The 15,215-nt window shown below is 47.7% G+C and overlaps 1 protein-coding gene across 1 annotated transcript; it reads right to left on the bottom strand.

Annotated features, from left to right (window-relative positions):
* Nucleotides 1–1,131: 1,131 nt before the first annotated feature.
* On the bottom strand, nt 1,132–5,911 carry LOC147961196 (uncharacterized). The gene is made up of 2 exons (XM_087533709.1): nt 5,368–5,911; nt 1,132–1,403 (listed from the first exon to the last, which is right to left on the bottom strand). Exons 1-2 carry the CDS (start codon nt 5,909–5,911, stop codon nt 1,261–1,263), a joined length of 687 nt encoding a protein of 228 aa, XP_087389835.1. The 3' UTR covers nt 1,132–1,260.
* Nucleotides 5,912–15,215: the final 9,304 nt, after the last annotated feature.

Here is a 15,215-nt window from a genome sequence, read left to right as displayed (position 1 = left end):
ATCGCTAAAAGGCCCCGCAGTAAAAAAAAGGAAACCCGCCCGCCCGCACGACCCCTCCTTCTCCCGCACGACCTCCTTTCCCTCCCACGCCGTTCGCCTCCCGCGGCTTCACCGCCGCCTTGCGTCGCCGGAACCACGGGAAGAGGCCGCAGGTTGCCGGGAGCCCGCCCCCGCCGAGCTGGAGCTGCTGTGTCGCGCGGGATGGGGGGCGGGTGGGGCGGGCCAAGAAGACCAGGGTGACGGACGAGGTGGCGGAGGACGTGCGCAGGGTGTGCTCCGGTGGCCAGGATCTTGCTGCCGTCTGGGTCGTCAAGCCGCTCCAAGATGGACAGAGCAAGGGAGATCCTTGAGGTACGTACGTCTGGTTCATAGATGGTGAGGGCAAATCCCAGATAGATAGAGCAAGGGAGATCCTTGAGGTCTTGATGGGCCGTTTGCGGTTTAAACCAGGACCTCGCCACCTTCCAGATTCATCCGGTCCAGAGTGCTTGGCAGAGAATTATGAAATTTTGACGTAAATGATCATTAATCATAACCAGTGGCGAATCCAGGAAGAAACTGAAGGGTGGGCTCAAAGTTAACCGCAAGAAAATTAAACGGTCATTTTGAAGAGAAAAGGCATTATCTCCTAATCCTTTGTTGAATAAGCTAAGATTTTGCCAGAATACTACTGAAAATATGTATTGTTTATTGGCATTTTTAAAAAATATAAAAAATTGAACAGAAATTTAAATCTATCTAGTCGAATAGTCGTTATCTCCCATTCCCCTGTTTCAAACAAGCTCAAACTTTCCTAGATTACTATTGGAAACATGCAGTATTTGCTGGATGTTTTTTTAAAATATAAAATTTTCAACTAAATTTTGAAATTGTTTGGCAAAATACAGCCACTATCTCTGAATACCTTTTCTTCAAATGAGCTAAAAAAATCAGATTGCTACTGAAAACATGTACGTGGTATTTACTTAATTGTTCTGAAATTTGGTATTGCCGGCTCTCTGCTCAACTGGCCAGCCGTCGGGCATCGCTAGGTTTTTTTTTTGAAAAGGGGGAATTGCCCGGCCTCTGCATCAGAAAGATGCATACGACCATCTTATTAACCAAAAAAGCAGTGCGAACATGGTTCCAAGGTCTCCAAAAGTAATAAAAAGCAAAGAAAGCTCACACAGAGCCAAAAAGGGCTAGAAACATCCACTAGCCAAGAGAAGACGCCACAACCGGCTGGCTAAAACTAGGTAGGTAAACTACATGCCTATCCTATTACATGACCGCCATCCAAACCGGTTGAAGATATCCCGAGCTACCATCTCCCATCGGAAAGACCCAGTAACCAAATGCTCCCTGGCCTCCGTCTGGGTGAGTAGCGACCAGGTACGGATCAAAGCCATAGTTCGGAATAAAACCTGCAAAAAATGGATACATGATATTCTGTTAAAAACCAAATCATTTCTGCAAGTCCAGATAGTCCACATTAAAGCACAAACTCCAACCCGAATGTGTCTCGCTAAGTTAGGCTCAATCCCATTAAGCCATGTCCCAAATAACGCGTTAACAGAATTCGGTGGATTGATATTAAAAGTAATGTGGACCGTCTGCCAAAGTACTTTGGCCAACGGGCAATCAAAAAAAAGGTGTTTGATTGTCTCATCCCGATCACAGAAACTACACCTAGTAGGTCCTGTCCAATTACGCTTTATCAAGTTGTCCTTGGTTAAAATAACTTGTTTATGGACAAACCACATAAACACTTTTATTTTCAAAGGAACTTTGACTGCCCAAACATGCTTAGAGGTAGGAATGGAGTTCGAATTAATAACATCAATATACATTGATTTAACAGTGAATACTCCAGACTTAGTCAATTTCCAGCGTAATTCATCGGGTTGTTGAGATAGTTGGACCTCCATCAGTCTCCTAACTAAACGGAGCCAGTCTTCCCAACGATTGCCCGCTAGCGTCCGTCGAAACTGAATATTAAGGGGGATAGATTGAAATACCGAAGCAACGAACACTTCACGTCGTTGAACAATACGGTATAAAGATGGATATTGGATGGCCAAAGGTGTCTCGCCGAGTCAAGTATCCTCCCAGAAACATGTACTAGAGCCGTTTCCAATAACAAACTTCATCCTATTAAAGAAAGATTGTTTGACTTTCATCAGACCTTTCCAGAAAGGTGAATCAGTCGGCCTGACTGTAACCTGGGACAAAGTTTTTGTCTGGAGGTACTTGGCACGAAGGATTTGAGCCCACATGGCATCATTCTCCATTGAGAGCTTCCACAGCCACTTGCTAAGAAGGCATCTATTCTTAACTTCTAGATTCTCAATACCGAGACCCCCTTGGTCTTTCGGTCTACAGATGATATCCCACTTAGCAAGTCGATATTTTCGTTTAAGCTCATCACCCTGCCAAAAGAAACGCAATCGATAGAAGTCCAGTCTCTTCCTAAAACCAACTGGGACCTCAAAGAACGATAGGAGAAACATGGGCATACTCGTGAGTACCGAATTAATCAGGATTAATCGGCCTCCGTATGACATGAGCTTACCCTTCCAACAACTCAGATTCTTCTCAAATCGGTCCTCGATGCACTTCCACTCTTTGTTTGTGAGCCTACGATGGTGGATTGGAATACCCAGGTAAGAGAAGGGTAACTCTCCCAACTCGCATCCAAACAATTGCCTATAAGCCTCCTGTTCGTCTTTGGCTCTACCAAAACAGAACAGCTCGCTCTTATGAAAGTTAATCTTTAACCCGGTCAATTGTTCAAATAGGCATAACACAAGCTTCATATTTCTCGCCTTGTCCAAGTCATGCTCCATAAAGATAACTGTATCATCAGCGTACTGAAGGATGGATACACCTCCATCAACGAGATGAGGTACCAATCCACCTACTTGACCATTTTCCTTAGCTCTTCCTATCAGAATTGCTAACATATCCACCACAATGTTAAACAGGATAGGGGACATCGGATCTCCTTGTCTTAGGCCTTTATGTGTCTGGAAGTAATGACCTATATCATCATTAACTTTAATTCCCACACTACCTTTTTGCGTAAAAGATTCAACCTGTCGGCGCCAGGCTTCATCAAAACCCTTCATACGCAATGACTGTTGGAGGAATGGCCATTTGATCTTATCGTACGCTTTCTCGAAATCCACCTTAAAAATTACTCCATCTAATTTTTTGGAATGGATTTCATGGAGCGTTTCATGCAGGACGACCACCCCTTCAAGGATATTTCTGTCCGGCATGAAAGCAGTTTGGGACTGTTGCACCACAGAATGCGCAATCTGTGTGAGCCTATTAGTCCCTACCTTGGTGAAAATTTTGAAACTAACATTGAGGAGGCATATCGGCCTGAATTGCTCAATTCTCACAGCATCCGTTTTCTTGGGAAGCAGTGTGATAGTTCCAAAATTCAAGTGAAATAACTGAAGCTGTCCAGAAAACAGATCATGGAACATAGGTAGCAAATCCCCCTTAATAATGTGCCAGCACTTTTTATAGAACTCTGCCGGGAATCCATCCGGTCCGGGAGCCTTATTGTTTTTCATCTGTGCAATAGCATCAAACACCTCCTTCTTTGAGAACGGGGCAACCAGAATATCATTTTCAGCAGCCGATAACTGAGGCACATCCTCAGTCCTGGACTCAACGAGGGATACACAATTATCCTCCGGAGATCCAAATAACTGCTTGTAATATTCGGTAATATATGTTTTTAGGTTATCCTGACCTAAAATAGTGCCCTCGTCTTGTTCAAGCCGAAAGATACGCTTCTTTCTGTGCTTACCATTAGCTATCAAATGGAAGAATTGAGTATTCACGTCCCCTTGGACCACTTTGCGTACTTTAGCACGCAAAGCCCACTTCAATTCTTCTTCGCGGAGCAGTTCTTTCAACCTCCTCTCCACCTCACTTTTAACCTGAAGCTCCGCAGGCAGTAAAATAGTGGATTCGGCCTTGATGTCCAGGGCCTGAATGAGAGAAAGGAGTCTATCCTTTTCAATCTTATACACACCACTGAGGTACTTAGCCCAACCCTGTAAGAAACTTCTCAAATGCCTAATCTTATTCTGCCAACGCTCGATCGCAGTCTTGCCTCCTGCACCTCTAGCCCATTCCCTGGCAATCAAGTCCAAGAACCCCTCGCGTTCGAACCATGACATCTCGAAAGAAAAGGTGTTGTTGTTACCCACGTGGTTCGGCTCCCCTGAGTCCACGAACAAGGGTGTGTGATCGGATATTCCCCTCGAGAGAGCTTGCACCGTAACCAGAGGGAACTTTTGTTCCCACTCCACGCTCGCAAGAACTCGATCAAGTTTTTCATAAGTCGGGTTTGGCAGAGCATTAGCCCAGGTAAACTTTCTACCAGAAAGCTCTATCTCCCTCAGATCCAAGCTTTCAATTATGGTATTGAACATAAACGACCATCTGCCGTCAAAGTTATCATTATTCTTCTCCTCTCTCCTTCTGATGATATTGAAATCACCTCCAACTAAAATTGGAAGTTGTTCTGACCCACAGATTCGAACAAGGTCCGCCAGAAACTCCGGTTTAAGCTCGGGCTGTGCGGCACCATAAACCGCCACCAAAGCCCAGTTAAAACCATCTATCTTAGACCTGACTCGAAACTTCACAGCGAAGTCACCCATCACTACACTTCGGACTTCAAGCGAATCGCATCTCACACCAAGTAAGATACCACCCGATCTTCCTCGCGGAGGGAGGCAATGCCAATCGAAATCAATACCACCCACAAGAGAAGAAAGAAACTGGAGCGCAAAGTTTTCTCTACCAGTCTCCGATAGAGCAACAAAATCTAACTCCTGCTCTAGAGCTGCCTCAGCAAGGAACCTTCTTTTAGCCAAGTCCTTCAGACCTCTGCTATTCCAAAAGATTCCTCTCATAATTCATCATGGAATTTTTTAGTGATTCGAATCCTAGCACTCCTACGAACTGCGGAATCAGGATAAATCTTCCGTTTCCACTTACGTTTTGGTTTACTAGGCACTGCCGCTCGGTCCTCATAACCGGGTTCACTTAAATTATCAGCATCATACTCTATGGGTACATCATCGTCCTCAGACACATGATTTGGAGGTGCTAGATCCGCACACATATTATCTAGCACTCTAACCCCTAACGCATCAATCTCATCATCATTCATCGGTTTAACTACTGCAAGATTACGAATAGTCTCTAAGACACGTTCCGCCTCCAAATCTAACAGATCATTGACCGAATTAGTGATCTCACTATCCGTGGTACCTAGTGAAACTCCTAATTGGTTTGCATTATTTATAATCTCCTCATTAGAAAAATGCAATAAAGAGTTAGATATGTTGATAGACATACCAGAAGATGATGCAGCCTCCTGAAGCTTGGCCGCCCTCATAGCGCACCGCTGCTGCATATCATCCACCTCCGGGAGCTCATGGAAGCGAGCACTCATCCGTCTCCCTGTCGAGACGGGATCCGGGATCCCGCCAAAAGCAACAACCTCCTCCCTAGTAAAACCTAGCACTGAGTCCCTCAAAGGGTCAGCCGAGGTTACCAGAGGAGGCGGCTGCGGGCTCCCAAGCCCTACAGGCAGGTGCCCCACGCCGGGGTCCACTGCCACCGGTGCGGACAGAGAGGGGATGACGGGGGCCGCCTGCCCGCGCCCTCCTCCCGCCCCATCCGCTTGTGCAGACGGAAGAGCTGTCGGCAAAGAAGAGGCGGTCCTCCAGACCACCGGGGAAGAAGGAGGAGCCAGGGCCTCCTGCCCCAGCCCCTCCCCCAACGCAGCAGATGGCGCAGGTGTCGCCGCCTCCACCGGAGTAGCAGGAGCCGAGGCCACCTGCATCGGGCTCCCTCCCCCGGCGTTGGCCGACCCCAACGTGACCGACGCCACCAGCATCGGGATATGGCGGGGAGACGTCAAGGCCTCCTGCCCTGACCCCCCGCCCCCACCACCAGCTCACAGGTAGCAATCCGCACTGGCGCCTCGACCACCAGAGGAGGAAGGGAAAGAGAAGCGACCTCCGGCTCCCCCACCCCAACTCCAACCAGAGTCCTTGCCGATGAGGCCCTCACCAAGTGTCCAGAACCGCCAGCCCCCTCAAACTCCAACAGAGATAGCGTGTGCTCAAACAAATCATCAGAATCCACCCGGTCACTCCAAAGTCTAGGTGGCGCTGATGCTGGCTCAAAGGACCCGAACCGCAACGAGGTCATAGGCACCGATGGCGATGCTGCCGGCTCAACCCCGGTCCCCTCCCCGGGAAACTGAGCATCTGGGCGAGACCCGTTCGACCCCTCTCGTGTCGGCTCATCGGACTGTGGCCCATTGGCTCCCGCATCTCCATCACCCTCATGCATATCAACATCATTCCCATTAACCGCATCTGCAAACAGATCTGTGTCCTCAAACTCAATATCTAGGGGGAACACCTCACCCCTATAGGTCCAGTTGACCACATCAGGCATGAACTCAATATCCAGAACACTGACTAAAAGCCGGGCTACCCCATGAGCCCGAGTAAAAGCCATATCAACTCTCTCCGTTTTCCCAACCAACGTACCCAAACTGGCCACAACTCGAACATCCTGCAAAGGCTTAGACGGGGCCCCTACAAACCGCAACCAGACCTGTGTAAGCGACTTTCCCTTAGGCTCCACCTTCTTCCACTCGTGGAACTCCAGAATGCCCGAAGTGCCAGGAACTCTACACAAACCAAAGCTCAACAAACGCTGCAAGTCATCCACCGTGGGAAAATCGACCTTATAAACCTTATCCTCGAGAACCACCAGCTCCCACCGAAAGTCCCCCGGAGCCAGCTCCTGAAGCCTCTGCACGATCTGAGCCTCAGTCACCTCTCCCTGGGTAGCCTTCACAACCCCGGTGGTCAAGCTCGGGGTTTCATCCGGAATCTCTCTCGCGGTTGGTGATTCAAAGAACATAAGCTCAGCACAGTAGACTCCATACACAGTCAGTGACGGAGCCTGGTCACGCAAGAACGGGCACTCACTAGAGGGATGAGCCGGCTTGCCTCGCTAGGTGAGTGTGATCGTGCGTCATCTCGCTGTCATGTGTGCCTACTCAATGTGTTTTGCGGTACTTGCCTGTGTACTGGGTTGCTGAGAGTCTGAGACTAAGAGATTGGGTTGCTGAGTTTGACCAAGTGTAGTAGTACTAAAAGAAATTGTATTTTTGGAGGGTAGGCTAGAGCCTGTTGAAGCCCCCCTACTGGACTCGCCACTGATCATAACTGACAATTCTGGATGCCAATTGCAGTTAATTGTTGACAGCTTGGTGCTGACTGCTAATCTAGCAAATTCTTTGGATGTTTGGTACAATTGAGATTTTAAGGGCTGGCCTCTTTGATTTGTACGGCTTCTGTTCTTAGCCCATTGAACTTGTTTGATAAGATTTTTTTTTGTAGGACATGGTAACTTCACTTTCCAGAAGTGAAGCTTCACTCAGGTCAAGTGATTCCTTTGGGCATTGATATCTATGCGGTAATATATGTACATAATGAAAATTGAATTAAGATTACAATCAGAGTAGAAGCCATGATCTGTGGACCATATATATTGTAGTCTGCTTCACTTTCACTTTCTATTGGGAATTTGCAAAACCGGACCATGTCTCAGCACTGTCTGGAAGAAAGGTTTGTCCCTAAAATTTACCTTTTTTTCTTTCCTTTTTAATGCTCATCACATATTTATATATGTCCGCTATGGTTAAAGTTTGCTAATATTATTCAGTCTGTTCCTTGCACTTGTTTTACAAGCTAGATTGTACGAACAAGTATATACAGAGATGGGAAAAGGCAACCATGTCACATTAATGTGGGGAGGTAATATTAGGTAGAGATTCTTGCATCTGCACGTTAACTTTAGGTGTAATGCTGCGGCATATTTACTTGCAGCTAGCATCTCATGGATCAACGATATAGCATTTGTTCCTCAACTTTAATGTCAACGCATATGTAATTATGATCATGCATCAACAGGATAAGTCCTCACTTATTTGAACATTCAGGTGTCTTTCTCTTGCATGGTGGTATTGATCTGTTATTTGCATTGCTAAAGCTTGGTTCTGTTATATCCCAGAGAAAAGATACAATGAGTCAACTATACCAATGATTCTTTGAATATTCAGTACATGCTTCTCTGAATGTTGGTAAAGCTTGGTGGTATTACTTCTCTAATTAACTTATATCCAACGTTCATGGAAACGTCATCACAGACATTTATGAACCGAGTAAAGGTAATTACTAAGCATTTGTGCCAACTGATGCACATTGTGATTCCAGCTTCTGGAAAGAAATGAACTATATGCTACTCCCTCCGTCCGGGTTTATTAGGCCCCCTCTCATTTTGGACTAAATTTTGACCAATAAATTTAAGTAATAAAATATAAACTATATGTCAAAAAAATTACACCGTCGGAAAGCTCTTTCAAATACAAATGTAACCGTGTACCTTTTGTAGCATATATTTTATATTTTATTTGGAATATGGATGGTCAAATTTTGGCTCAAAATACTAAGGGGCCTAATAAACCCGGACGGAGGTAGTATTTGCATAAACAGTTGTTTGACTTGCAGGTTATTTTCCATGAGAATACCACTGACCAAGTTGGAGCCTCTGTCAAAAGATTATCATGCGGCACTTCGCTGCTATATATTCATATAAAAGAGGATTGGAATTACATTATGTAAGTAGCAAATTTTGTTCTTGCTCTATATTCTTTCTTTTTGAACCTTGCTAAGTAACCATTCCTGTGTAGAGCCAGCGTACGAGAGCCCATGAAGAAGGTAGCGACCTGACATCTCTCCCTCTCCACCCCTTCTTTATCTTATAGAATCCTCGATTCTAACCTGACATTATAATGCATTTTAGCCCAGAGGTTCACCACTACCACGATGGCCACATCGCTGCAACCAAAACTCCACCATTGTCCAGCCACCGACCCAGTGCAGCTGGATTCAATGTGGACCATAACCTCTCTGGGTGTTACCAACAACGTATTTTCAGAAATAAGAATTGATCATGCATATTATCCCTTTCAATTTGAAATAGAAGACAATAATAGTTTCATTATGGTTGTTCTGAAGGAATGACAAGTACATTGATGTTGTCAAGGTTACAACAGGTACATGCTTTATTCTATTGATACTTTTCAACAGATACAACTTATAGTCTTTGTTTTCATAAGCTTTTTAACTCCCTCCCAATATTCTTTCATACTGCGATGCAAGTTAAAAAATCGGTTGATTATGTTTATTTTTATGCCTATGTTCACCCATGTGCTTAGCTGCCAAAAATCTTAAAATGCTGTGCCTAACCGGGTAGATTTTGTTTTCTGCAAAAACAAAACGTTGTGCAATCTTTTATGACTCCACCTATGAAGCCGAACATATATTTGGAACAACTTCCACCACTAATGCCGGAGAAAGATAGCTGGAGAGAAGATAACATGCATAGGAGTGAAATAAAAATTTAAGTATTGGAATTGATTTTTCAACTTATGTTATCTCTGCCCTATAGAGTATAATCTTCTTCCACCAGTAGTGAGCATGGCACAACGGATGGGATGCACCTCAAAGTAGTAGAGATTTCGATTCATCTTCCATATTATTTATGTGATAAGAGTTAAGACATGCGTTGCACGTACAAGCTTGCTAGTCTACTTGAAGTACAAGACAAGATGAAACAAATCCTAACCTATCTCGTCTTTCCTAATAAACATTATACTCAACAACTACTTTTCCTCTCTCTCTTCCATATCGGCTATTTGTCTGACATGAATCGATGGAGCACAACTACTTTTCCTCTCTCTCTTCCACATCGGCTGTTTGTCTGACATGAATCGGTGGAGCAGCTGTCCACGCTGCCCTCAGGCAGTCACTGAACTGTATCCATCAACCACCTTCCAACGAACAAGGGAACACCGGGTGTCCCGCGAACGCGGGGACAACATCCGTGTCCCCAAGCTTTCTCTCCCATCTGCAACTGCAAGCTAGGCATCGCATCGGACTAGATCAGATCCCACTGTTTTTCCAGTTGCAGATCCCACCGTTAATTGTCTATCCTCTCCCCTTTTTTGGGTTAAACATCCCATTGTTAGGGCATGTACAATGGTCGATAAGATAGTCTTATCTTAAGTTTTGCATGTAATTTAGAGATAACAAAAAAGAAAGTCTACAATGAGTCATCTCTTAGCCTTATCTTCAATAACTAGCAATTCCTAAAAACGTGATGAGACATATTGTGCTAAGAGATCATCTCTTGTCTTCTCTTAAATAAGAAAAGACAAGCCTTTTCTTATGAGTTCTCTCTCCTCCACCTCATCATTGATCCTACGTGGCACTACTAAGATAGCACCATTGTACATGCCCTTAATAGCCTATCCTCTCCACTATATTTCCTTTTTGCGGGGCCCGCATCCCCGTTCTGTCGAAAAATGCAGTTGCTTGTAATTCAACAAAAGATATGACTAGGTCTCAGTTGAGTAGGACTTAGGGCATCTCCAGCCGTTGGCCCCCCAGGGGGCGCCCAAAATCGCCGCCTGGGATGAGCCGGCGCAAAAATTGGGCCTGGGGGCGAGTTGGTCCCCAGCCGCCGGCCCCAGGGCCGCCCCAGGCACGTTTTAAAATAAAAGAAGTTCGGCGAAGTTCGGCTTAAACACGATAAAATTTGGCCAAACACGATAAATTTCGGCACATTTCGGTGAAGTTCCCGGATTTTCATTACATAGCACATCTATATAAACTAATCTAAATGAAAAACTGGCTGAAGTCGCCGCCATCGTCGTCGTCGGCCTTCTCCTCCTTGACGCGGGCGCCCCTGCTGGACCCCTGTCCGGTGTCGTCATGGCGGACTGGTGGCGGCGCATCGTCGTCGTCGTCGTCGCTGTCGCAGATGTCGACGCTCCGCGAAGCGAAGCAGGGTGGCGCGCTGGCGCTCCTTCGCCTTCTCCAGGCGCTCCTTCTCCATCGCTATGGAGTCCCTGCGTGCCCATTCCAGGGCCGCGTCGTCGTCGTCGAGCTCCGTCGTCACCGGCGCGGCCGGCTCCTTCACCGGCGCGAGCCACGGCTCCGTCTTCACCGGCGCGAGCCCCGGCTCCGTCTTTGACTTGACGAAGCGCGGAGGAGGAGCCGACAAGTAGGCGCGCCGGCCGCCCTCGTTGATGACGATGCCGGCGCTGCGAGTGCGCCGGCCGAGCAGCGTCTCCGCCGCGGGCTCGGCCTTGACGCCGAGCAGGGCCGGAGTGCCGGAGGAGTGCGATGAAGATCGGGAGGAGGAAGAAGAGGAGGAGACCCGAACCTCCTTGGCGCCCATGGCCCAGCGCGTCGGTGCTGCGCCGGGGCGGCCGCCCTCGCCGGGTACGCCAACGGCGGGTCGTTGCCGCCCTCGAGGTACGTCAGCACGCCCTCGAGTGTGCGGCCGGGGACGCCCCACCACAGGTGGTGCCCCTCGCTATTTTGCCGGCCGCCAACCACCGGGGGCGCCGTTGATGGACGCCAAGCGCTGCTGCTGGCGGCGCTCGAAATACGCCGCCCAAGCCGCGTGGTTGTCGGCGGCGTACTGGGGGAGGGAGAGTTGGGCGTCGGTGAGGGAGGCGCGCACGACCTCGACTTCCTCGGCGAAGTACTTCGGCTTCGCCACGGCGTCGGGCAACGGGGGAATGGGCACTCCCCCGGCGCTGAGCCTCCACCCTGTCGGCCCGGCGCGCATGTCCGGCGGCGCCGGGATGTTCGCCGGACTCCTGTTCGCGGAGCGAACGGCGGCCGAAGCCGTTGGCCGCCGCCTCGTCTCCGGGGTAGCGTTCCGCCATGGCGACGGGCTCGGGAGAGGTAGAGAGATAGAGGGAGGGGCTGAGCGGCGGCGCTCGGGAGAGGTAGGGAGAGGGAGGAGCTGGGCGGCGGCGAGGGGCGGGGCTGGTGTGGGCACAGGCGAGTGCAGGCCACCGGCTATATAGCCGCGCCGCACCCGTGTGTACGCGTGCGAGGGAGGGGAGGCGTCGGCGCGCCGCCCGTGAGGAATCAATGGCAAGGCTGACCGGCGGCAGCCTTGGCATTGATTCCCCGCAGGAACCGAGGCCGTTGGGGGAAGACGAGGCGCCGTGTCGCTGACGCGGCGGGCCCGCAGCTGTTTTGCGCCAAAACAGTTCGCCCCGGCGCCCCCGGGCGCCCCCCAGCGCGCCGGGTTCGGCCTGGGTCCGCCGGCGCTGTTTTCGGCCCAAGCCGGCGAAAATCGGGCTCCTGGGGTGCTACTGGGCCGTTTTTTTGGCGCCGGCGTGAAAAAATCGCCTGAGGAGGCCTTCCTGGGGCGCGGCTGGAGATGCCCTTAATCAAGTCTTAGTGAAGTGCTATAACACGTAAGAAAAAAAAAGAAAAAAAACTGAAAAGCAACGTAATAACATCTTATGAATATAGGCGTGCCTGGGTTTATATTGATCCAAGCGTTGAAACGCTTGTTCAATGCCACACGGGAACCGCACGGGCCAATTCAGCACTAATTAAAGCACTTGTTACGCATCGGTTGATCGGTTTCATCTTAACCTGCATATAAAATCGGCTTAATCTCGCCTTGCAGCTCCACACACTCACTCCGTGGTCTCCTGACGATCTCAACCAACCGAACACCCGCAGCGATCAAGCGGTACAGAGGCGTCGGTCGAAGAAAACTGGCGATGGCACGCGCCGTCCTGGTCGCCGCGCTCGTCCTCTGCGCCGCCGCCGCGCTGGCGCACGCCGGCCGCGTCATAGAGGAGGGGGGCCTCGAGGCGGCGTCGTCGTGGCTGCAGGCGCCGGCCGAGGCTCCGTCGGCGTACGCCGGTGGCGTGAAACTGGGAGGCCTCGGAAGCGCCGGAGGGTTCGGTGGCGTCTTTGTCGACTTGCTGTGGTACGTGTTCAAGTGGGCCAAGGACGCCTTCGCCGCCGCCCTCGGATGGAAGGTCTAATGAAGTCGGCCGGCGTTATCGGTCGTGCTCTCCGGCAGCCTGGTCTGTCCCTTGGACGGAGAAGAAAATAATGGCCGTGCACGCATGTGCTGGCCTCCTTGACTTTTTTTTTGAACAAATGGCCTCCTTGACTGATTGTTCCCTTCCACAGTACAGCACCCTCCTTCTCGCTTGCATGCTTTGTCTTTCCGGCGTTGTTGTCACTCGTCAGTGCCGATCATGGATAAGATGATCTTTTTTTTTGTTTTAACGTGCAAGGCAAGAGCACCCCTGATTTCGTTAAGATTTCATCCAGAGAAAAACCAAAAACAAAATGACCCGAAAACTTGGCCAAAAATCACACACACCGCACAATTGATCAAGGCAAAATCATAAAAACAAAAACGCACGCCTGGTGAAGGAACAATCATGTAAAAAACCCCGCAGCCATGGCGACATCAGCCAACTCGGACTCCACCCCAACAATAAGAGGATCATGTAACGCTACGTCCCACTTTGTTCCCAAACTGGTTTCGCGTCAGCTCTGCTGCACTTTGTATGTTGTGAGCTTGAGATGTTGTTCCATCGTGTTGTTTTCTGAAATTTCACTCACGTAACCGAGACGTTACTTACGTAAACGCTAACAAGGTCCACCAAAACCGATATGACAGAATATCTGCATAGGGGCGGTTATTATCCAACCACATACACCAAATGCCCGCTTCTAGTTTTTTTTCTATAACTGGACTACTCAAAATGGTAGAAGATAAAAAGCACAGTTCTTAAAGCAAATGAAAGATAAATATCTGATGCAACAATTTTTAAAAAATATTACTGTACTCATCGTCTGAATCCATCGTGTTTGCTTCAAAGCAAACAATGAGAACATCAATTTTTTTGGGCAATGGCATTTGACCGAACACTTGCCAGATGTGACTTACACCATGGAGGGCGTCAACATATGGCGGAGGATACCTGGGCAGCCGCCAGATCCAGGGTGGAATGGCAACATAGTCGAAGGCAGGAAGGCGCCTGGGTGGAGAGTCGGAGATCCAACACCCTGGGCGGAGGCTGGGTGGTACAGTGGGGCCGTGGTCGCCAACAGAGCGGATACAGAGGATAGTGAACAGGGGCGGAATGGGAAAAGGTACTCCAGGTGGGTATTTTGGGATGGGCCGGGCGTGTCGAAATCCGACGTGGCGGAGATTTGGCAGCCCGCAAACCTCTATACATTTAGTGCCGGTTCGTGGGATTTTAGACATCTGCATCAGTCCAGACATATTTGGTGAACGACGTTGGATAGCAAAAAAATGTTTGGACAACCCGCGGTCAGGACATTTATGAGCGGTTTGGTGGATCACACGGAAGTTGTCCTTACACAACATGTCCGTTAATGATGATGCGATGAAGGAGAATATGCGAATTGCCGGTTTGGGCTCGTCATAGCTATACCTCGCGTATTGCAAGATGTAGCTATAGCTCGCCTCTCGCGTTTGCACCGCTCATTGCTTGTTGGCTGACCTAGTAAGGAAGGCGTTGATGAGCGGTGTTCTTCCTCCCCTACATTCGTTTTCGTCGGTCGGTTCTTCCCTTTTTTCCTTCAATTTTCTTTGTTTCTTTCTCGGTTTTCTTTTGTTCTCCTTTTCTTTCTTTCTCGTTTTCCCTTTTCTTTTTCCTTTTTCCTTTTTAACGCATGTCTATTTTTTCACACATATTGCACATCTTTATATAGCAAGACCATTTTCTATACAGATTAACATCTTTTAAATACATAACTAATATTTTTAAAAATATATTTATTGATGTCTAATATTTTTTTCTTACACATTGTACATTTTCATATAAACTAGGAATATTTTACACATTGTATATTTTCATATAAACTAGGAATATTTTTTATATATGTTTAAGATTTTTTATTACAAGATCAACATTTTTTTCAAATATATGTTTGATGTCTACTGCTTTTCATACATATTAGACATTTTTATACACTTTTAGTATTTTTAAAATGCAGCTTAACATTTCTTCAAATATAAGTTTTGATGTCTACCTTTTTTCATACGCATTATACATTTTTCTATACACCTGAACATTTTTATACATGTTTAATAATTTTCAAATACATGTTTTTTTTCTAAAACACATGTTTTAAATATTTTCTTGATTACATGATAATTGTCTTTCAAATAAGTGTTGAAACATTTTTTAAATGACACACAACATTTTTGTTAAACTATATGAACGTTTGTTTACATTGTATAAACAT

The sequence above is a fragment of the Triticum urartu genome, chromosome 7A (assembly GCF_056163025.1).
Source record: "Triticum urartu cultivar PI428250 chromosome 7A, HENAU_Tu73, whole genome shotgun sequence".
Taxonomy (NCBI): Eukaryota; Viridiplantae; Streptophyta; class Magnoliopsida; order Poales; family Poaceae; genus Triticum; species Triticum urartu.
The sequence above is the reverse complement of the archived record's forward strand: the minus strand, read 5'-3'. Positions and strand labels throughout refer to the sequence as shown.

Coding starts and splice junctions, on each gene's coding strand:
- LOC147961196 (XM_087533709.1), bottom strand. CDS start 5,911: ATGCTGGTGGCGTCGGTCACGTTGGGGTCGGCCAACGCCGGGGGAGGG. Junction 1,404..5,367: donor GGAGGCTGCATCATCTTCTG/GTATGTCTATCA, acceptor CATTTTTTGCAG/GTTTTATTCCGAACTATGGC.